The sequence below is a fragment of the Rattus norvegicus genome, chromosome 11 (genome assembly GCF_021556685.1).
Source record: "Rattus norvegicus strain SHRSP/BbbUtx chromosome 11, alternate assembly SHRSP_T2T, whole genome shotgun sequence".
Taxonomy (NCBI): domain Eukaryota; kingdom Metazoa; phylum Chordata; class Mammalia; order Rodentia; family Muridae; genus Rattus; species Rattus norvegicus.
In genome coordinates this window covers 94,123,554-94,148,449 of record NC_141544.1, presented here as the reverse complement: position 1 = coordinate 94,148,449, position 24,896 = coordinate 94,123,554, and the positions used below count along the sequence as shown (strand labels likewise).

The 24,896-nt window shown below is 44.4% G+C and overlaps 1 protein-coding gene across 13 annotated transcripts in view; it reads right to left on the bottom strand.

Moving 5' to 3' along the window:
* The window catches only part of Abcc5 (ATP binding cassette subfamily C member 5), a 94,217-nt gene extending 70,510 nt beyond the window's left edge, over positions 1–23,707 (bottom strand). For 9 of the 13 annotated variants that reach the window (NM_053924.2, NM_001433829.1, NM_001433825.1 and 6 more), the window contains 2 exon segments: positions 20,190–20,367; positions 23,603–23,707. In NM_053924.2, the coding sequence (NP_446376.2) occupies positions 20,190–20,318 (129 nt within the window). In that variant the 5' untranslated portion in view covers positions 20,319–20,367; positions 23,603–23,707. 13 annotated transcript variants of the gene reach the window in all.
* Positions 23,708–24,896: the final 1,189 nt, after the last annotated feature.

Here is a 24,896-nt window from a genome sequence, read left to right as displayed (position 1 = left end):
AAGAAGCAAATACACCCAGGAGGAGTAGAAGGCAGGAAATAATCAAACTCAGAGCTGAAATTAACCAAGTAGAAACAAAAAGGACTATACAAAGAATCAACAGAACCAAAAGCTGGTTCTTAGAGAAAATCAACAAGATAGATAAACCCTTAGCCAGACTAACGAGAGGACACAGAGAGTGTGTCCAAATTAACAAATTCAGAAATGAAAAGAAAGACATAACTACAGAATCAGAGGAAATTCAAAAAAATCATCGAAGCCTATATTCAACAAAACTTGAAAATCTGGAGGAAATAGACAAATTCCTAGACAGATACCAGGTATCGAAGTTAAATCAGCAACAGATAAACCATTTAAACAACCCTATAACTCCTAAAGAAATAGAAGAGTCATTAAAAGTCTCCCAACCAAAAAGAGCCCAGGTCCAGATGGGTTCGGTGCAGAATTCTATCAGACCTTCATAGAAGACCTCATACCAATACTATCCAAACTATTCCACAACATAGAAATAGAGCACTACTGAATTCCTTCTATGAAGCCACAATTACTCTTATACCTAAACCACACAAAGACCCAACAAATAGAACTTCAAACCAAGTTCCCATATGAATATCAACGCAAAAATACTCAATAAAATTCTTGCAAACTGGGTTAGGGATTTAGCTCAGTGGTAGAGCGCTTGCCTAGCAAGCGCAAGGCCCTGGGTTCGGTCCCCAGCTCTGGAAAAAAAAAAAAAATTCTTGCAAACTGAATCCAAGAGCACATCAAAACAATCATCCACCATGATCAAGTAGGTTTCATCCCAGGTATGCAGGAATGGTTTAATATACGGAAAACCATCAACGTTATCCACTATGTAAACAAACTGAAAGATAAAAACCACATGATCATTTCATTAGATGCTGAGAAAGCATTTGACAAAATTCAACACTCCTTTATGATAAAAGTCCTGGAAAGAACAGGAATTCAAGGCCCATACCTAAACATAGTAAAAAGCCATATACAGCAAACCAGTAGCTAATATTAAACTAGATGGAGAGAAACTTGAAGCAATCCCACTAAAATCAGGGACTAGACAAGGCTGCCCACTCTCTCCCTACTTATTCAATATAGTTCTTGAAGTTCTAGCTAGAGCAATCAGATAGCAAAAGGAGATCAAGGGGATACAGATTGGAAAAGAAGAAGTCAAAATATCACTATTTGCAGATGATATGATAGTATATTTAAGCGATCCCAAAAGTTTCACCAGAGAACTACTAAACCTGGGGTTGGGGATTTAGCTCAGTGGTAGAGCACTTGCCTAGCAAGCGCAAGGCCCTGGGTTCTGTCCCAGCTCCAGAAAAAAAAAAAAAGAGAGAGAGAGAGAGAGAGAGAGAGAGAGAACTACTAAACCTGATAAACACCTTCAACAAAGTGGCTGGGTATAAAAATTAACTCAAATAAATCTGTAGCCTTCCTCTACACGAAAGAGAAACAAGCCGAGAAAGAAATTAGGGAAATGACACCCTTCATAATAGTCCCAAATAATATAAAATACCTCAGTGTGACTTTAACCAAGCAAGTGAAAGATCTGTATGATAAGAACTTCAAGCCTCTGAAGAAAGAAATTGAAGAGGATCTCAGGAGATGGTAAGATCTCCCATGCTCATGGATTGGCAGGATTAATATAGTAAAAATGGCCGGGCTGGAGAGATGGCTCAGTGGTTAAGAGCACTGACTGCTCTTCCAGAGGTCCTGAGTTCAAATCTCAGCAACCACATGGTGGCTCACAACCATCTGTAATGGGATCTGGTGTGTCTGAAGAAAGGTGCAGTGCACTCTCATACATACAATAAATAAATCTTTAAAAAAAAAATGGCCATTTTATCAAAAGCGATCTACAGATTCAATGCAATCCCCATCAAACTTCTAATCCAATTCTTCAGAGACAAACAGTTTGCAAATTCATCTGGAATAACAAAAAACCTAGGATAGCTAAAACTATCCTCAACAATAAAAGGACTTCCGGGGGAATCACTATTCCTGAACTCAAGCAGTATTACAGAGCAATAGTAATAAAAATTGTATGGTATCAGTACAGAGACAGGCAGATAGATCAGTGGAATAGAATTGAAGACCCAGAAATGAACCCACACACCTATGGTCTCTTGATTTTTGACAAAGGAGCCAAAACCATCCAATGGAAAAAAGATAACCTTTTCAGCAAATGGTGCTGGTTCAACTGGAGGTCAGCATATAGAAGAATGCAGATCGATCCATGCTTATCACCCTGTACAAAGCTTAAGTCCAAGTGGATTAAGGACCTCCACATCAAACTAGATACACTCAAACTAATAGAAGAAAAAGTGGGGAAGAGTCTCAAACACATGGGCACTGGAGAAAATTTCCTGAACAAAACACCAATGGCTTATGCTCTAAGATCAAGAATCGACAAATGGGATCTCATAAAACTGCAAGCTTCTGTAAGGCAAAGGAAACTGTGGTTAGGACAAAACGGCAACCAACAGATTGGGAAAAGATCTTTACCAATCCTACAACAGATAGAGGGCTTATATCCAAAATATACAAAGAACTCACGAAGTTAGACCGCAGGGAGACAAATAACCCTGTTAAAAAATTGGGTTCAGAGCTAAACCAAGAATTCACAGCTGAGGAATGCCGAATGGCTGAGAAGCACCTAAAAAAATGTTTAACATTCAAAAGGGAAATGCAAATCAAAGCAACCCTGAGATTGCACCTCACACCAGTGAGAATGGCTAAGATCAAAAACTCTGGTGACAGCAGATGCTGGTGAGGATGTGGAGAAAGAGGAACACTCCTCCATTGTTGGTGGGATTGTAGACTGGTAGAACCATTCTGGAAATCAGTCTGGAGGTTCCTCAGAAAATTGGACATTGCACTGCCTGAGGACCCAGCTAAACCTCTCGTGAGCATAGACCCAAAAGATGCTCCAACATATAATAAAGACACATGCTCCATTATGTTCATAGCAGCCTTATTTATAATAGCCAGAAGCTGGAAAGAACTCAGATGCCCTTCAACAGAGGAATGGATACAGAAAATGTGGTACATCTACACAATAGAGTACTACTCAGCTATCAAAAACAATGACTTCATGAAATTCATAGGCAAATGGATGGAACTGGAAAATATCCTGAATGAGGTAACCCAATCACAGAAAAACACATATGGTATGCACTCATTGATAAGTGGATATTAGCCCAAATGCTCGAATTTCCCTAGATGTACAGAACACATGAAACTCAAGAAGGATGACCAAGGGGTTGGGGATTTAGCTCAGCGGTAGAGCGCTTGCCTAGCAAGCGCAAGGCTCTGCGTTCGGTCCCCAGCTCCAGAAAAAAAAAAAAAAAAGAATGACCAAAATGGGAATGCTTCACTCCTTTAAAAGGGGAACAAGAATACCCTTGGGAGGGAATAGGGAGGCAAAGTTTAGAACAGAGGCTGAAGGAATACCCATTCAGAGCCTGCCCCACATGTGGCCCATACATATACATCCACCAAACTAGATAAGATGGATGAAGCAAAGTGCAGGCCCAAAGGAACTGGATGTAGATCTCTCCTGAGACACAGCCAGAAATGGCAAATACATAGGCGAATGCCAGCAGCAAACCACTGAATTGAGAATAGGACCCCTGTTGAAGGAATCAGAGAAAGGACTGAAAGAGCTGAAGGGGCTTGAGACCCCATATGAACAACAATGCCAACCAACCAGAGCTTCCAGGGCCTAAGCCACTACCCAAAGACTATACATGGACTGACCCTGGACTCTGACCTCATAGGTAGCAATGAATATCCTAGTAAGAGCACCAGTGGAAGGGGAAGCCCTTGGTCCTGCCAAGACTCAACCCCCAGTGAATGGGATTGTTGGGGGAGGGTGGTAATGGCGGGAGGAGGAGGGGTTAGGGGGATGTTGGCCTGGAAACTGGGAAAGGTAATAATAATTGAAATGTAAATAAGAAATATCCAATTTAATAAAGATGGAGAAAAAATTGAAAAAAAATCTTTGTATCTTTGTAGATGTAAAATTTTCAATAAAATCTTTTTGAAATTTAAAAAAAAAGTAAATTTCTAAAAATTTTCCTAGCAAAATTAAGTCTGTGATAAGTTTTCTTTGCTTCTGTTGTTTTCTTGCTTAATTTTTTTTTCTTTCTTGCATTATTTTTTTCAAAACAGGGTCTTGTGTATCCCAAATTGGCCTTGAAACCTCTGTGTAACTGAGTACGACTTGAACATTTGATCCTCCTGTCTCTACCTCCCAAGTCCTGGGATCACAAGAGTGCATCACTGTGCTTGGGTTATAAGGAGCTATGGATTGATCCCAAAGTGCAGACACACACAAACACGCACGCACACAGGTTGAGTAGCAGAATATCCCTAACCTTTTCAGAGTTGTTCAAGATATTTTATTTGTTGATGTTGTTGTTGTTGTTGTTTCTGAGACGGTATTTCTCTGTGTAGCCCTGGCTGTCCTGGAGCTCACTCCTTGAACTCACTAAGATCTGCCTGCCTCTGCCTCCCAAATGCTGGGATTAAAAGCATGAACTACCACAGCCTGGTTTGGTACCACAATTTACAAATTCAAACATTCCAAAACTTCAGTCTCCTTAAAATATCCAAAATCTAAAATTGCAAGGTTTCTCTAAACTACCCAAGGTCTCCTAACTGTGAGCTCCTGTAAAATAAAAACAAGTGTCATACACTCTAACAACTGGCTCTCTGGGCTGTCTTCTGGGACTCTGACTCTGCCACATGATACCAAGCCTCAATTTCTCTCGATTACACTTTCACCCTGGACCTTGGACTCAACCAAGGCCATACTCTCACCAACTGCTTCTCCCAAACTCTCTGGAGGGCCACAAAGTGCCAAACACTGGCTAGTCTCCACGACCCCTTCATGCCTTTGAAACTAGTACTGCCTGGGCGACATATTACCAAGTTCAAATCCAGCCTAAGATGCAGAGTTGGGCCTTCTGAACCACAGCTTCTGTATGCTGACCTTGAAGAAACACAGATTTTTACCTCAGCGACGCTTGCTCTTCTTAATCACCACTAATTTCTCAGAGCTGACTGTCTCGGCGAGGCAGAACTTACACTTTAATGGTTCTGGTCTCATTAATCACAGCAGATTCTTTAGCCCCAGCTGACCAGAACCACAGACTCTTAAAACTCAAAGTATGCTATGGCTTCGACAGAGAATGAGAGATTAGCATCCTTCCAAGGCTCCAAAGGGCTGGCCTCCATCCTCTGCACTGCCCTCGACATTATCTCCCAAGCTCTCATAGAACAGCCAGAGCTCTGGGCACTCAATGACTTTCCCAGCCCAAAGTTCTTCTATATCCTCCCCAAAAGAATCTGGTCCGTGTGTAACAGTAACACCCAATTTCTGGCCCTACTTTCTGTTTTAGTTAGGGTTTCTATATTGCTGCGATATAATACTGACCAAAAGAAGGTTGAGAAGAAATGGGTTTATTTCAGCTCACAGCTTATCTTAGACACTATTCTATTGCTGAGAATAGACATCAGGACCAAGGCAACTTATAAAAAAAAAAAAGCATTTAACCAGGCGTTTGCTTAGAGTTCCAGAGGGTGAGTCCATGAGCATCATGGCAGGAAGAGCTCACATCCTGACCCGCAGACAGGAAGCAGAGACAGGGTTCCTACTGTTGAGGTGACATTACTGTGGCTACTTAATAAAGGAGGACATTGTGAGTGGGACTGGCGTACTGTTTTAGATGTTTAGCCCGTTATTGTCAGGGCAGGAATCATGGCAGCATGCAGGCTGACAGAAAGAGCTTGACAGTTCTACATCCCAATCTTCAGGAAGCAGGAAGAAAGTCCCCTCGCCCCCCCCCCCCAACTCTCTCCTCCCCTTCCCTCCCCCCTTCCCTCCCCTCCCCCTCCCCCGCTCCCCAGGCCTGGCTCGAGCATGTGAAACCTCAAAGCTCACACACAGCAACACACCACCTCCAGCAACACCACACTCACTCCAACAAGGCCACAACCCCTCAAAAGAGTGCCGCTCCCTAAGAGTCTACTGGGCCACTTTCATTCAAACCACCACACGCCTCTTCTAATGAGACCATACATACTTTCTAATCCTTCCCAAAGAATCCTAAACCAACTGGGAGCTGAACATTCAAATATATGAGCCTACGAGGCCATCCTCATTCGAACACCGCCACAAAGTTTGTAGTCGAGGGAAGTCGAGACAGAAACTCAAGGCAGGAACCTGGAGGCGAAAACTGATTCAGAGGCCATGGGAGTGCTATTTACTGGTTAAACTCTCTCATAACCGTTCAGCCTACTTTCTTATAGCAACCAGGACCAGTCCAGACATGACACTGCCCACAGTGACCTGGGCCTTCCCACATCCATCGCTAATCAGGAAAATGTCCCACAGGCTCTCTGATAACACAAGAAGCTGGTAAAGGGCATTTTCTCAGTTGAGGCTCCTTCCCAAATGACTCTAGCTTGTTGAACTAAAACTAGCAGCACAGTGTGCCATCCCTAGTGCCCTTACGTCAGGCGTGAGTACTAAGAAAGCACGAGAATCATCACATCTTTTACCTCAGTCTTTTAACAATGAGTTCCTGAGCACTCCTGATGTGTAAACCTGGACGGTGGGAAGAGAACATGAGGATGCAGATGTGTACAACCTGTTCACTTCATCTTCTTCATAAAAAAACAACACTTGGCTAAGATTAAATGTAAAATGGGTATTGACAGGTTAAACAAAAACAAAAACAAAAACAAAACAAAAAAACAAAAAACCCTGACAGCCTGGGTTTTGTTTCTTTGATCGCATCTGATAATACGTTCCTTACCTTCCGGTGTTACGCTGTTTTATGTACAGGCAGATCCAAACTTGAAAAAACTTTGAACTATTCGAGTGAAGAGTCAGGAGGCAAGACTGTTTGCTAAGGGTTGTGTATGCCATCAGTTAGTTGCACAACAAGAAGGCCAGGGTTCTAGAACATGGGTTCCCTAAAATCTTGCCCTGACAAAGGCAAGCCATCACAAACTGGCTGACCCTGTGTAATAATGATATGGAATATCCTATGTAATAAGAAAACAGGGGGGTGGGGATTTAGCTCAGTGGTAGAGCACTTGCCTAGCAAGCGCAAGGCCCTGGGTTCAGTCTTCAGCTCCGAAAAAAAAAAGAAAGAAAGAAAGAAAAAAGAAAACGGAGAGTCCTATAGTTAAGGAATATACAAGATTTTTTATCTGAAAATTAAAACTGGCTGCTGTTGTTCCGTGTCTGACACTCTTCATCAACAGTTTCCAGAGGGACAGCCCTGCTGTGTCCATGCACTGCCCATGTCACAGAGGGAGAGTGTGAGGGAAGGACACATGGTCCTGCTGCACACAGGCACCTGGGGGCTTCAGAGATAGACTGAGTTCCAACAAGGAACACCAGATGCTCAGATTCTGGCAAGAGCTTTACAATGCTAACATTAAAAGAAGGAAGGGAAGAGGGAGGGAAGAAGAGAGGGAGGACAAACAACAACAAAACACCCAGAGGATAGAGTTTCTTCACTGTAATAAAATCATTTTCTTTCACGGACTTAAAGGATTCTTCTGTGACTGGAGGCCACAGTACATGCAGAGACTTTGAGCATAGATTTTAGAAGGCAGGTGTGGGTTGAATGCTGACCCTGGCCACCAGCCTTCAGCCTGTTACTGGCCACACTGCGAGCTTCAGCACTCACAGTACTTGTGTGTGAACCTATTACACCATGTTGAAAGCAATTAAGGTTACATAAGTGCTCAGCAAACATTTAATACGCAGGATCTGTATTACCTTTCGAACAAGGGCAACACCTCGACTATTTCCTCCTTCCTTAGGTTATCTGCCCCTCAGTCACCCACTAAGTACCCCAGCGTGTGTGACACAGGGTCCTGCCAGTAAGAGTGCCTGAAGGGTGTTTGTATACAGACACCTGTTATTGAAAAGGCAAAGGATGGGCTGGAGAGATGGCTCAGGGTCAACCTGACACAGGATACAGTCATTCTGGCAAGGGAGCATCAACTGAGAAAATGCTTCCACCGGGCTGTCCTGTGGGTAGACCTGGGGAGCATCTCCTTGACTGATGATGTATGTGAGTGGACTCAGCCCACAGCAGGAAGTACCACCCCTGGGCTGGTATAAGGAGGCGGGCTGAGCAAGCCAGAAGCAGGGTCTCAGAATCAGTCCTGCCTCCAGGTTCCTGCCTGCAGCTCCTGCCCTGACTTCCTAGGATGATGAGCTGCAAGCGTTCTCCCCTTTTCTCCCCAGGTCGATTCTCAACATGGTAGGTTTTTTTGTGTTGTCTTTGTTGGTTGTTTGTTTTGCTTTGCTTTTGTTTCGTCACAGCAATAGAAGGACCAGGAGACTGAAGAGTGAAGACCCTAACGGTTACGCGGGTCCTCAGTTTGCCAGTTACTTCACTGCTATTTGGAACCTGTGCCTTCCGCTACTGCAGAAGCCTCCATTAGCTGTAAATTCTCTACGGTCTAAGGTTGAAGGGACTGAAATAGAAATGAACCAGGAGGACAACTTCACTAGGTCTGAGCGATGTGTGCTTATACACGAAGGCATAAACAACATGGCGGGGTAGTGACGGGAGTCGGTGAGTATAGCAGGGACCGTCAATACCCAACTGAGGACACAGTAAGAGGCCTAGGTTTCTCACAGTACAGTAACACATTTGGAATTAAGCCTAAAGGGTTACATTAAAATGATTAAGTAAATGGAGGAAAATTAAACAGCAGCTTAAGCTGAATGGGAGATAGCTTCCGCTCACCCCAAAAGTCAAAAACGTGTCAAAGATGGATGGGTTTAGATATAAAAATAAAAACTTAGTGAATTAAAATGAGTACTAAAGGAGGGGGAGAAAGGCAAATGGAGAAAGAGATGGCTAATGTATTTATATTGATAGACTTTTTCTGAAAAAAAATGTATTTTAGTCTATTCATTGAGTAGATTCTTAATTAAGGGCCTACTATCTCCAAACAGTATGCTAGGGGATCAGGACATACAAAAGTAGGGACAGGGGTTGGGGACTTAGCTCAGTGGTAGAGTGCTTGCCTAGCAAGCTCAAGGCCCTGGGTTCGGTCCCCAGCTCCGAAAAACAGAAAAAGAAAAAAAAAAAAAAAAAAAAAAAAAAGAGGGACAGACACATTGTCACTGTCAGAAACATAAGCTGAATTTCAAGATACAACTACCTACTTTAATAAAAACAGAGAGAAACCCAGTACCAAAAACGGGGAGTTTAAACAAGAGCCCACTGTGAGAGGACCTAACGGAGTCTCTTGTCACTGCAAGAAGAATACTGAAAGCAGTTAACATCTTCTGGATAACATGTCTCCACAATTTCATTGTATGGAGGAACATTTCCAAAGAGGAGGAAATCGTTTAAACCCAACAGCTTCTAGAACTTGAATGCAAGAATAACATTAAATTACAGCACCCCGTCACTGCAGCTCAGCGCTGTCAGACAAACCCAGCGCAAGCCTCAACCTACACCTGCTCATGCGATCGGAAATTCTCACCATCTTTGGAATAAAGGTAGCATTTTAATATCTTTTACTTATTAACACGTCATAAAAAGTATCACCTTTTTAATATATAATCACTGTAACACTATTGGATTTCCTTAATGAGGAATTGTTTTCTGTGGTAAAACTTAGCATTTTGTTCTGAGGGAAAGCTCAGTTTACACTGGAAATGTTTCAGATGTCCAAGAAGCCTCATGTGGCTAGCGGCTGCTATACTGGGCAACGCAAACAGTTCTCATGCGAGGGTGGTTTGACTTTGTTTTTCCAGAGGCTATCTGGGGACATGTAGTTGTCACCGGTACAGAGTGCTGCTAGCTGTCCTAGGCAGAGGCAGGGAAGTTGATGGACACCCCACACCACACAGGGCCACCCCACAACAGAACTCTTATGCCACAGTGTTGGTGCTCAGATTACAGGTATGCCAACACACTGATGCTGAGAAAGGAACCCAGGGCTTCCTACACACATAAGCGGTCCAGCAAATGAACGCATCTTCAGCTCTCAGAAGTAGCTCTTAGAGCTTTTCCTGAAACAAGATGGGGAGCAGAGGTATCAAAGGTTCTCCGTAGCCAGGTGCCCACCACATGCACAGGCACTGCAGTAGTGACTTCCAAAGGGAGGTGACAGGGACCCAACAAGAAGATGCTGCTACCGGCTGTGTCTGTTCTACGGCTATGTGACTTGCACATACTGAATGCCCTACTACTGAGGACACGAGGAGGAGTGGCTATAGACACTGCAGGGGCAAAAGGGGACAAAAGTTAAAGTCCGGATTCTGCCAAAACACAGGTAGAGATCAAGGACCTGCATCATGTGCTTACCTGGGAAGATCCAGAAAAGCTGACCCACAGCACACAGAGCTGCTGGCACACAGACCTCTGCCCTTTGTGGGAGCTACATTTACCTCCTTACGTTTGCCATCTTACCTTTGTCATGATCCGTGCACAGAGCACATACACAGCTACTGCATGCCCGGGCTGCCCATCTCGTTCTAGGCTGCCCATTTGCTGACAGAGCACAATGTGCTTGCCCTGCAATGATCAGGGACCAAGAATCATTCCCCTTAGAGCAATCCCAAGCCTTCCTCCTGACAAGCACGCCACCCTGGGAAAACGGGCCCATGTCGGCTCACACTCCCATGCCCGCCTGTTAGTACAGTCATAAATAAGGACAAATGCATAAGGACAAAGGACACAGTATGGTGCCCGCATGGTAAAACTGGTATTTTCTACAGGCTGTAAACTGGTGTTACCTCACAATGAGGAAGAACTTAAGTTGCTGCGTAAGCTTGATCTGAAGCAATTAACTCAAAGTTCCTATCACAATGGGGGGGATCTGAGATTAAATTTGTTAATATCATGATTAAGTTTCAAATAACTTAAACTGAAAATGAATTGCAGGATGAAGAAGTGCTTGGAGCTCAATGCTTAAGGCAGGGGTTGTCAACCTTCCTAATGCTGCAGCCTTTAATACAGTTCCTCGTGATGTGCCGACCCCAGCCATAAAATTATTTTTGTTGCAACTTCATAACCATAATTCTGCTCCTGTTATGAACTGTGATGTAAATGTCTGATATGCAGGATCTGATATGCAATCCCTCTGAAAGGTCATTTGACCCACAATGGGCGCATGGCCCACAGGTTGAGAACCACTGGCTTAAGGAATGAGAACTGCCTTTATTCTATGAGATCTCAAGGGTCATGGTGTAGCCACACCAGGAAGCTTTAAAACTCCACCAATAACTTCATTGGGCTACAGGGACGTGTGTATCTAGAATAGGACTCTAATACTTTTTAACACTCTGCATATGACCCTAATGTCTGACTTGAAAAGTACTCACTTAGATACTAAAACTTGTAAATGTTGGCCTTGATGAGAAGGCCTTCAAGATTTTCAGTTTTGAGCTTTGGAAAACAAGAACACAGAAACAGAATTTCCTTCATGCTGAAGGTCAGCCCCAGGTATCACTCCTCAGGACATATCTATTTTATTTTTTGAGCTAGGGTCTCTCCCGGGGACCAGACTATGACAATCAGCCCTGGGGACTCTCCCACCTCCCTCCCTCGCTGCTGCTGCTGTTGCTGCTGTACCTGCCTTTTTTTTTTTTTTAAGATTTATTCATTTATTATATATAAGTACACCGTAGCTGTCTTCAGACACACCAGAAGAGGGCATTGGATCTCTTTACAGATGGTTGTGAGCCACCATGTGGTTGCTGGGAATTGAACTCAGGACGTCTGGAAGAACAATCAGTGCTCTTAACCACTGAGCCATCTCTCCAGCCCCTGTACCTGCTTTTTACATGGGCTCTGGGACTCATACTCACAACCTATAAATCAAATACTGTACCAATGGAGCTGCCTCCCCAGGCCCTGCTTCATGGACGGCTTAAAAGTCACATGACTTCAGCTTTTATAGGCACTCAGACTATGTACCTACCTCTTGAAAACAAATATAAGTATTCCTATGACACAGCATAGCACACAAATCCATTTGGCAATGTTTGCTCCAGAAACAAAGACATCTTGAAGTTAGGTGCCATGCATGGTCAATACTGTTGACTTTGGCTGGCTCTCCCATTGTCCTTCTGATGGTCCACACACTGGGCCAGAACAAGAGGCGGGTGAAATTAAAGTTTCAGATAAGCCAACGGCTCTGCTCTGAGTCACTTCACTCCAGAAACACCACACTGAGCTGAACACACCACCCAGCTTGGGTCTGCTGATAAATTCTGTTGAGCCACACCCACAGGGAGGGGAGGCTGCAAGGACAGGCTGGCCAGCGCTTAGCTTGTGCGAAGGACACTCACCTGTAAATCGGTCTTGCTTCAGGCCTTCATGAACGGCCTGCGTCAACCGTGTTTTCTAGAATTTCTGCCAAGATCAAACTATGAATGCTAGGTGCAGAAAATAATCTGTTTGTTGATTGGAAACATGTTTTACTGCAGCCCAGGCTGGCCTTAAATTTGGGATTATTCTTCCACCTAAACCACCCAAGTACAAGGATTAGAGAGACCCGTGCCCAGCCAGAAAAGTCTTGAATGATGAAAGCATACAAACATCTAAATAGCTAACTCCATCTTTTAAAGATAGGGAGAGAAGGGCTAGACGAGTTTAATTCTAACTATCGGACTTCAGTGAACCAGAAGAAACTATGTTTGAAACATATAGGTTCAGCCATCGCAAGGACTTGCACAGACAATGTCTGTCCTCAGCGCTGACCTTTTGTGATCAGACACAAGGGGAAAGGCAACAGGAGCCACCGACCACAGAGCCAAGCTTTACCAAGAGTTTCACTGGCCACTTGTCATCTCCAAATTATTTCAATGACACTGGTGCCTGAAGCTACTTAAAGAACAGTAAGCTATGTCTACTGTCATGGCATACACACACTTCATTCCCAGCACTCAGAGGCAGAGGCAGACACATCTCTCTGAGTTTGAGGCCAGCCTGGTCTACATAGTAAGACTCTGTCCCACACAAAAAAAGAAACGAACAAAAACTACAGCAAGCTCCTTGTAACAATTTTCTTTTCAGATGGGAATCGGTGACTTGTCACTGTAGACACAAGCAGCTTTCACTGGCAACAGCACTGTGGCCATCTCTCCTGGGGCTGTGGCCAGCACTGAGACCGGCATCTGACTCGAGGCCAGCAACCAAGTCATGCCGCCAAGCCTAAGAAACTCCAGAGCTGGGGTTGGGGATTTAGCTCAGTGGTAGAGCGCTTGCCTAGCAAGCGCAAGGCCCTGGGTTCGGTCCCCAGCTCCGAAACAAAAGAAAAGAAAAAAAAAGGAAAAAAGAAAAAAGAAACTCCAGAGCCTCACAGAGCTGACAGATGCTTACATGGAGTTAAGAGCCTTGGGGGCAGGGGCTCTCACACCCCAGAAAATGCACTAACTTACCACAGAGACGCTCACGCAGAGACATGAAATACTAGTTGTTCTGCCCTCCTTCCTAAACCAGGCTGACTCACTGGGCACTGTTCTGTACTCTGAGAACCTAAGAGCTGAAAGAAAATCACATGCCCTTCAGCTGTAAAAGCTTGCAGGGTCAAATGCTCTCAAAGTGTAAATGTCATACAAAGAACTCCACGAAAACGATCCTACAGGTGGGCAGAGGTGATTTCGTTTTCTGGTGTGATCGATTGTACCTCACACATTTCTGCAATAGGCTCCTATTTCTTTCGTAATAATGTCTTAGAATAATTTCTGTAAGAGATTAATTTACATCCTTAATCCCTAAAATATACCTAGAACTCACCAAGATCTAACTATGAGAACCAGAGCCGAGGCTAAGAGCCCAGCTAAGTGTTAAATGAGGATCCCTGGATGTTCAGAAGGCTGATTCTGTTACTTTCCTAATGCAGACTATTCTAACTCAAAAGGAAAATTCCACCAATGAAGAAAAGTAATGCAATCACAATGGCACATGAACTCTAGCTGACTTCTGGTTATTTTCCACTCTTCCTCGTGTCCTCAACTCAACAAGCTTGTGTAAAACAAGTCACTCTGAACTTTAGACTCAGTCACCAAGAGTAACCACATAAGTCAAGTTTCACCTGACAGCCTTATCTCACTCAGGTCAAACACGCAATAAATCCAGGACCTATGTGTGTGGGTATGTGGAAGTTCTATCTCCACGGTCGATCCTTTCTCCAAAGGCTGTCTCTCTGTTCTCCAGCTAAATGCTACCTTCTCCTAATGACTTCCCTGAGAGAAGAACTTGTTCCTCATTAACGTCCAACTGTATATGTATCCAAGTTAAAATTCTATAGGAAGGCAGGGCCTGGCATCGATTCCACGGTCTCTGCACCAGAGAGATGGTGGGTAGCATCAGACATGTAGACACACTACAGAGAGGTTGCATGATTGCTATCTTAGCCACCGTTCTTTTGCTGTGAGGACACATGACCATGTCAACTTGTAAAAGAAAGCGTCTAACTGGGGGCTTGTTTACTGTTTCAGAGGGTGAGTCTGAAGGACCCTAGCCTTACACACACCCTCCTTGGATGGCCTGCCAGGTTTGCAGGAACATTCCTAAGTAGAAAATTCTCAGAGAATATGACTGATGCTTGCTAGCCAATAGCTTTAAAGGTCAATATGCTTAGCCAATACATTGGAACTGTAACCTTGCTGATGTAACCTGTGCCCCTAAAAAGTATAAAAACTGCTTGTAGTAGCCATTCAAGGTTGCCTTTTTGTCCTTTGCCTTGAGGGACTGACTGAAGGTTGACCTTGACTCTCTTGCTTTTGCATAGACCTTGGTGTCTCACTCAGGGATATCTCAAAGTAAGTAGCACTGACCGAGGGTTGGGATCTTACAAGTCCTTGACCACCGTGGCAGGGAGGAGGGTGGCAGCAGGCTACTGTGGTGCTGGAGCAATAGCTGAGAGCTTACCCAGCGAGACAACCACCAGACAGAGAGAGAGCTAACTGGGAGTGGCAGAGGCTTTTGAAACCTCAAAGCCCACCTCCAGTGACACACAACCTCCAACAAGGCCACACTTCCTAACCCTTCCCAGACAGTTCTAGCAACTGGGGAACTAAGCATTCAAACCCATGAGTCTATGAGGGCCATCTCATTCAAATTACCATGCTTGTTAAACAAACAAAAGCATCACACGATTTTTAAAAAAAGAGGGGAGGGGACTAGGGAGGAGTAGCATGTGCGTGCCTAGTGTGCACAATGCCACCAGGTCACCAACACCACCAAAACCAAAACTCATCCATCTGAGCTCCTGGACTTGTGCTTTCTCCATGTGCACACAGTGAGCACATAGATGCAAAAGAGCACATAGAACATGATGCAAAAAATAAAACAGGCTGTGCTCAAAGAACCGTGCTTCGAGCTAATGACAGCAGTGGTCCGAAGAGAAGTCTACACATAAGCTCAAATAATGCCAACCAACACTCATTCTTAGATCAAGGACCAGACACAGAAGATGCCATTAGCACTTGAGAGTAAAGCATGCCCACTTGGCCTCAGATTACATGTGACAACCCACACTAACTTTATAGTTCTCAGGGGTATGGATGTTAGCTTTACCCTCATTAACTCCAAGCATTTGTGATAAACTATAGATACTTAACCTAACTAACACACTTTTCCCAGAATATCTTTTAAAGATCACAATACCAAGAGCTATAAAAAGCATGTTTTTAGGCCCTTTCTAACACACTGGTTTCCTGGTCCTTTTTGATTCTGATATCATTTTGTTTTGTTTTAAATATATTCTCTTCCTTAAAAGCTGAAATAACTAACATGAATATCATTTCAACTTCTGGAATCATTCTAATTCCTCTGCTAGCAAGCTTACACAGCCTACAAGCTTGCAGTGAGCATATTTGAGAAATCACAGGTTTCACAGGGGATATTCAGAAAGTATACGTACTTCTCAAAATACTGAATAGCTATACATTCATTATAACTTATGTACAAAAATAAGTTGAATAAACCTATGACTTTATTGCTTAGGTCAAGGTTAAGAAGAACTTTTTAAGAGTAAGTATTTCTTAACTATTTTAAGCCAAAAAATGTTAAGGAAAGAAAAAAAGGAGCAAACACAACACATTGGGAAACAAGAAAGAATTCCTGAAATTTAACAGACTTACTACCAACCTTCTTGTCCAAGCCTGGCTTCCTCTGCAGTTCCTCTCTGTCTACAAAGGAAAGGCCTGGAGGAGCCAACCAAGTCAGTAACTTCAGCAAACTGGACAAGACTCAATGTTAAATGTTGGATTCCCACATTTCCTGTAAAAGTCACTCATTCTCACACCTTATGTTAACCAAGGGGAGCAAAAGTAATCAAAATCACTACTCTTTTTTTTTTTTTTTTTTTTTTTTTGAGCTGGGGACCGAACCCAGGGCCTTGCCATTGAGCTAAATCCCCAACCCCCAAAATCACTACTCTTTCTTCCAGAATTTCTGTTTCTTCAATTTTAAATTTTAGCCAATGTCAAATATCTTATCAGCTTCCAGAGACACCCCCAATCTTCTCCTATATCTCTTTCCTCACCTGTGTTAGAAAGTAGACCCCAGATTTGCCCACATGGTCTGCATAGTGGCCACCTGATGGTCCTTGTATTTATTCCTGTCTCTCCTCTGTCTACAGCTTTTCTCCACTGTTTCAAGACAAATCCAAGATAAATATATACATATACATATATAATATTTTTTTAAATATATATAATTTGTGTGTATATATGTGTGTGTTAGTGTGTGTGAGTGTGTGTGTGTATATATATATACATATACATATATATATATATATATTTTTTTTTTTTTAAATCTCTTTTCAGCTGGGCATGGTGATACACACCTGCCTTCATGAGGCAGCAGGCAGTGAGTTCAAGCCTGGTCTACAAAGTGAGTTCCAGGACAGCCAGAGCTACATAGAGATCCTGTCTCAAAAAAAAAAAAAAAAAAAAATCTCTTCTCAGTTGGGTGTGTTGGCCACACCCCTGAAATCCTAGCACTAAGGATGTCTTACAAGGAGTTCAAGACCAGCCTCCAGCTATATAGGGAGTTCAAGGCTGGCCTTGGCTTCAAGAGAACCTCTTAAAAAAAAAAAAAAAAAAAACAAAAAGGAAAACAAAAGTTCTTTCTCAGAGGCAAGGGTAGTATCTCACACCTGTAATTCCATTATTTAGAAGGCTACAGCAGGAGGATCAAAAGCTGGATGTCAGGGGAGTACAGGATATTGTCCTTCCTACATGGAGAAGTAGGGCAGCAAGGCCCGAATGCACAAGCCAGATACTTGGGTATAGTTCAAGGCCTGCCTGGACTACAGAGCATGCTCTAGGCCAAAGACATAACTCATTGAGAGTGCTGGCCAGCATGCAAACAATCAAGGATCGTCCTCAATACTGGGGCAAAACAATGACATTTTAAAACCCCTTTTTATTTCAACACCAGTTGCCATTGGGGGATGCAAGTGAGGACCACAAAGAGGTCTCAGCGACACCTACCAGACTGTGTGAAATGAAGGTGGCAGCCACCCCCAACATGGGCAAGAGCAGGGAAAACTCAAGTGACTGCTTGAAGGGTATATACTAATACAGCCACTCTGGGGAAGAACCAGTGTGCAGGTGAACCCACCCTGTGCCTGGGTGAAAGTGGAGATGGACTCTGGGCATTGTCCTCTAGTCTCTATTTATTCATCTACTTGCATGTGACTACAGAAAATAACACCAAAAACTTCCTTTTTTAGGTTCCCCCAGTATTAACATCTTGCATAACGACATTATAACATCACAAGAAGACCTTGTCTCTTCAACCCAAACTCCTGAAGCTTTAATAAAATCAGTGTCCTGGGTCACTGTCAATCAGGAAGTGATTTTCACTATTATTTTTTATAATAGCCCATATAAATTTAGTTATCTCAAAATTATCAATTTTTAAATCTCATTAATTTCCAACAGTTTCCTAATGCCCCCCCTCCCCGTCCCCAAAAAAGGACTTCTTAGCATGGCAGGCAGACATTCCCTGACCCACCCTCTTCACACATGCCACACCATGGACAACTAGTCCAAGAGCAAATTGTTTACTGGCACTGACCATGCCAGGCACCGCTCGCAGTATCTTACATGTATTATCTCACTTAACCCGACTGTACATAAGGCACAGTGAATGAGCAGCTTACTCAAGGTCCACATGCCATGTCCTTTGCCTGTCCCTCTACGCCTTTATCCCTGTTGCCTGAGAGACTTCCTCAGCATGCTTCGAAGCCCTGCTCCAACGTACCCTTAAAGCTTTTCCAGACCTAACTACCAGACAATTTCCTGACAAGTACTAGACATGCATTCAGGAAATGTTTGATTAACACGAGATGTAGATAGTAGGGACACAGAGTTACAAAACTGGTCCCGAGAAGCACTGGACACGGAAGGATGAGGCATTTTCTAATTCTCTAGTACAGTGAGCACAGAGACGCCCATTAAGAACAACAACAACAAAAACTGACTGACACAAGCAATGGCTCTCATCCACCCAAGACGTGATGTGACTAGTGTTCACATGGCAAAGAGGAGACGGTTGCTCACACAGCAAACATTCGACAAGTGTTCACATTGCATAAACCTGAAACTCCCTAATCCTAGATGCCTTCCTACCTTACTGGTTTCTTTTGCAATTCCAGGAAAGATATAATGCTTTTACTTTAAACCAGAAAAAAAAAAAAAAAAAACCACACCCACTAACTTAAAAATTAAAATGTATCTTGGTATTCCTATCGGAGGAAAATTAGATCATTACCAAAAGTGCTTTGTCCATAAATTCACGTGCAAAGCTTACCGATTATCCCACGGCTATCCAGAATAATTATTCCAACCATCCTCTTGAATTGATTCCTTTTCTCATTTCGCTTTGTTGACTGCGTAGACTAGCTAGTTCTATGTCAACTTGACACAAACTAAAGGGAACCTCCATTGAGAAAATGCCACTCTCAGATTAGGCTGTGGGCAAGCCTGTAGGGTAATTTCTTAGTGATTGATGGGGGGAGAGTCCAGCCCATGATGAGTGGTGCCATGCCCAGCCTGATGTCCTGAGTGCTATAAGAAAGCAGGCTGAGTAAGCCACTGTGAGCAAGCTATTAAGAAGCCCTCCATGGCCTCCGCATCAGCTCCTGCCTCCAGGTTCCTGCCCCGCTTGAGTTCCTGTCCTGACTTCCTTAGGTGAATGACATAGAAGTGTAAGCCAAATAAACCCTTTCCTCCCACCTTGCCTAGGTCATGGTATTTCATGTCAGCAATAGTAATCCATATAAGACACAGGGTCTCTCTGTGTAGCCCTGGCTATTCTGGAACTTACTATCCAGAGCAGGATGGCCTCACACTTGTAAGACCTTCCTGCTTCTGCCTCTGAGTGCCAGTATTAAAAGGCACACAATGTCGTGTGTGCCTGGCAAAATAATTCCTATTTTAAGCACAGAAAACAAAGACATGAGAAAAAAACAAAAACAAAAAACATTTGGAGTATATGGAAGAAATGGTCCACATTCCCACTGTCCTCTGGCTTTCTCCCCTCCCTAACCCCACCCCAACCTGTCTGTCTTTTTCTTTATTCAGTTATGGCTACCAAACCCACCCACGGCTTTATATATACCAGGCAAGAGCTCTACCATTTAGCTACATCCCCACTCGTCTTTTTAATCAAGGGATTTTCAGCAGGTAAGAAAAAAAGAGTCAATGAAAAAGAGAGAAGCCAGGCACGGTGCTACAAACCTCTCACCTCAGGCTACATAGTGCGACCCTGTCTGTCTGTGTCACTGTCTGTCTGTCTGTCTGTCTGTCTGTCTGTCTGTCTCTCTCTCTCTCTCTCTCTCTCTCTCACACACACACACACACACACACACACACACACACCACACACAAGCAACACAAGACAACTTCTCCATCCTGTTAACTGAACAAGCTCCTTCTTGTGGTGCTGGGGACTAAACCCAGGGCTTCATGGAGACTCAGTCCTCTACCACTGAGCCGCACTCCACAGCTGAGGAATCACAAATCTTAACACTGACCTAAGACCAACAAAGAAAGATAAAGTGATAAAATATGTATCATATGAAAAAAAAAAAGAAGAAGAAGAAGAAGAAGATATGGTGTAGGAACCAAATCTGGGGAAGGAAGCACTCACTGATCTTGTTCTCCGGAACCTGGGTTCTTCACGATCGCCGTGTTGTCCCGGGATAGTGCTTCTGTCCCTGACGCTTCTGTATCCGGGACTGGGGATGATGTATTCTTTTCCCATGTCAATATCCTTCATCTTCACTCCACACAGGACCAGGGCTCAGGCTCCTCTCACTTTAGAATTTCTGAAATTAAAATTTTACAGAAGCAGACACTTCCTAATCATGCTCAAAGCATGCTCGGAATGCCGAAGTGCTTTGGAACAGGAACAAAAACATTGACACCTCTTCACCAATACGCTACAGAACTATTTTAAATACCCCTTCAGCTTCTTGTTTTTTTGTTTTTTGTTTTTTAATGAGAAGAAGGTTCTAGCATCAAGAAAAATTACCAAGCCAGGCACAGTGGTGCTCAACTTTAATCCCAGGCCTCGGGAGGCAGAGGCAGGCAGATCTCTGAGTTTGAGGCTAGCCTGGTCTATGGAGCTAGTTCCAGGACAGCAGGGCTACACAGGGAAACCCTGTCTCAAAAAATACAAGAAAAAAAGATCTATGTTCTATCTTTTTAAGTATTGCCTGGTCCATTCCTAAAACTCTGCTCTGTGTTTCTACATCACTGCCTGCCTGGCTAATTCCAGTCAACATCCTGCATCAACTCTGGTCACTTGTTTAAAAAGTTTGCACTTGTTTTATTTACTCTGTGTGCGACAGACAGAGAAAACAAAGACAACCATGTGCCCTGAGATCAAAGGGCAACTTGCAAGTCAGTTCTCTCTTTCTAACATCCAGGTTCCGGAGATGGAACTCCAGTTCTCTGCCTGGCAGCAGGCCATCTCACTGGCCCTCTGGCCACTTTCTAAAAAACCAAAGCACACTTGCCCCTCTAAAAGGTTCCCCCATTGTCAGAAGCTCAGATTCCCGAACGCCAGATATAAAACCACCGCAGACGTATGGCCATGCTGCTGTAGTCCCTAAGTCCAGCCATGATGGCAACTGCTTAAGGACTGTGTCTCCTGCAGCACAAAATTTTGACAACTGTAATCTATTTGTTGTTTTTGACACAGGATCTCAAGTAGCCCAGGCTGGCCTCCTGATCTAGGTCTTGGAAGGATGACCTTGAACTTCTGATCCTCCCTCTTGATTCTACACCCCAAAGGCTGGGGTTTCAAAACTGCTCTACTGTGGCTGGTTTATCTGGTGCTAGGGATCAAACCCAAGGCTTTGCACATCTCAGGCAAGCACTCTGCCAGCATCCAGCATCCCAAGCCCCTGTCATTCATTTTTAAATCATCAGAAGAAAAATACTAATTAGTCCTTGAAGTAAAAAAAAAAAAATTTAAAGCCCCTTGAATCTCCAACGAGGGCCAGACATTTTGCTTGTCAGAATTCTGGTTCAAACACCGGAAATTGATACAGATAAGTTGTTTACTAAAAAAAAGAGCACCTTGCCCAACGACTGTGAACACCATAAACAAAACCTGCTTACTAAGCAAAAACAGTGCTCGTGTCTCAGAGGCCTTACGAAAGCTAAGCTATAAACAGATCTGGCATCTGCCATTGTCCTCTGGAAGAGGAAGATTACTGCTACTTCAAAATCAGGCAAGAGAGGGTTGGGGGAGCTTAAAAGGGAGGAGTCCGAGGGAACCCAGTCACAATACCAAACCCGTCAAGAACAGGCGAAGTTATCGAAGGGCTTTAGGAGGCAATGCTTTTTCAATCATATATTATGATATCAGAACCTGTAGCATGTATACACACACAGGCTGTGGTGGCAAAGACCCGGGGTAAGTTTTGTGACAGAAAACAACTGTTTTCCTGAATGGCGAGATGAGATGGGACTTCAGTGGCCTATTCTAACACCCCTATCCTTCCAGACAAAGTTAGTTTCTATAGGAAGGGTATGGGGAACTGTTGACCCCTGTGAGCTACAACATTGCTACAGCTTCACTTTCATTAAAAAAAAAAAAGAAAAAGGTAAGCGCTAAGTATGCAAACACCTGAGAAGCCATAAAGTTAGTGTCACACTGAGCACAAGGAGGACACCACCTTCTGTGTGTCTGGGATGCGACGGGCACAACACACAGAGGCTGGCCGGAGTAGTGCTCCGTGGGGAATGAACATGGGTATGAAGCAATCCATTAGAAAGGATTACTACACCAGGCCCCTCTCTGGCACAACTCGAGCAATTAGTACTTCCCTATTTTCTGGACTTTTCCCTTGCAGTTAATGTAAACTCTTTGTTTAAAAACTAAAGCTAATTTAGGCTCAAGGATAAACCATGTAGTCCCCAGCCCTGCCAGATCCAAAGCTAAGGGCTCATGTATCAGGACTAGGAAATCCCCATGTTTGCATCTAAGCCAGAGCTGTAAAGGGAGAAAGGAGAATAAACGAAGTGAGGGCTCTCGCATTAATACCCCAACCCAAAACTGATGGGGTTGGGGGCCGCCTGGTTTTGCTTAAAAATTCCCTTTGCAGTGATAAAGGGGTGGACGCGACGATTCTGCAGGGGGAGGGGCACTGCGTAGGACTGGAGAACTGTAACTAGCCAAACTGCTGTTTCCAAGTTATGTTATCACAACATCTCTCAGAGGTTTTAGGCGCCTCAGGAAGCTTCTTCATGTCCTGCAGCTACAGAAGCAAGGAAGCTGAAGGTTGTCCAATTACCACGCCCCCAGGACCCACCTTTCCCTCCAAACTCCCTCATCTGTCACTTACTCCAGAGACCCCAGTAAAACCTATCCATTTCTCCCTTCGGAACTCAAACTTCCCAGGTCATTCCTATGCCCGTCTGTATCGAACTTCCACATCTGTATGAAAACACCAGATCCAGGTGTTATAAACACAAAGCCACTAGCTGCTCTGCGTGTCAGCACTGAAAAGGACACCGGTGACAGGAGATCTGGGCTCCCATCCTGGCTCTGCCTCAGCTTCGCTGTGCGTGCTGATGCCACGTACCTCCACATACGTCGCAAAACAAAAACAAACAAACAAACAAAAAATCGTAGAAAATTACTTACGTAGTGGGTGGCTGACAGTCAGCCTCCAGTACCAGAGGGAGGTTGGGGCTTCTCTCTGGACAGCTCCGCCACCCGGCCCTAGGGCGTTCCCACGCCAGCCCCGGCCTGGCGAGCACAGGCTCCACGACCCACCCAGAGCGAACGCAGCTCCCCCTGGTGGCCGCGCCGAGAGTGGAGCCTGCCGCGACCACCCATTAAACCTCCCCTCCGGCTTTCTAACACCTAGACCCCGGGCACAGCCCGCGAGTTCGCCAACAAGCCCGGAACGGCGCAGATCAGGGCGAGACAGGCCCCGTTTCTCCGGTCCAAGGTTTCCCATCTCCCAACACGCCTCGGAGAGCCCAAAGGAGTGAGCCTGTGACAGCATCCGACACTGCATGGAAAAGGCAAGAACCGCTACCTACCTGCATCCCAGCCTCCCCACACGAAAGCAAACAGCCCGGGCACGCTCGCGAACATCGGACCCGGAGCAAAACAAGCCTTTATAGCGGCATAATCCCCCACAATGCGCAAGCGCGATGCACAAAGCTTGCGCAAGACCGAAGGGAATCGTAGTCCCTCATCCGGCAGCCCCCGGCGCCGCACACCGCAAAAGACTACGTTTCCCAGAAGCACCGCTGATGCCCGGGGGTGCAGGCTGCTCACCGTGCCCGCACGCATCCCGTGCTGCCCCATCCTTTCCCGGCTTCTGATACCGGGTCTGGAATCTTCTCTGCCGTCCTGAGTCACCAGGGCTGGGCAGCTGGGTCGGGGTGGCTGGTCGCGCTGTATTCTCTGGCAACCAGAGGTTCAAAGTCAAGAACTTCCAAATCTATGCGGCGGTTCCACGTGCCAGAAAACATCGTGAAGGTCATCGTAGCCTGCTTCTGTTCAACCCCAATTCTAAGCTGTGGTGTCACTTAGCTGGTGCATGAGTCCTCCACGTTCTGAATGAACGATACCTTTGGCTGTCTTCTCTATCACAGCTGCATGGCTTCTAAGGAGTTTCCAAAGTGACAAGGGATGTCAAAATGATATGTTAATCAGTTTTTATAAATAAAAGTGAAGCTCCGGGGGCATTAGTCGTTTTATTTTTCTATTTTATCTATTTTAGTATCGTAATATAAGGACTACTCTGTTGAGTGCCTCCCCACCTTTAGAGTCCCCCAGGGTTTGTTTATGGTTACTCATTAAGAGACTTAAACAGAAGGCAAAATAGATTGCCCACCATGCAACTACCTAGTTAGCTACTGTGAACACTGCCGTAAGGCTGGACTTATTGACACACAGAAGGAGTAATAGACCGGTTCTGTAGAATTAATAGCCTAGGCGCTGGGAAGATGGTTCAGTGGTTAAGAGCGCATGCAGATCAAACATGAGGATTTGAGTTCGAATCCTCCACACCATGGAAAAACCCAGGTGTGGCTGCGCTTTCACTGCGAGGCTAGGGCTGTGTGGAACAGAAACGGAAGAATCTCTTGAACCTGGGGGCAACCAGGCAAGCTGCACAGGCAAGGAGAGACCTTAATTTAAGACAATAAGACCCGAGTAAAACAGGATGCCCGAAGCTGTCTTATGACTTCTAGGTGAGAATGGGCACTCACACTTGCACATATACACAACACACATACATATACACATACACGCACAAGTAAAATTATAGTGTAGGAAAAGCATGGTAGAGTATCGTACTTCCATCAACCCGGCACTTAGGAGGTA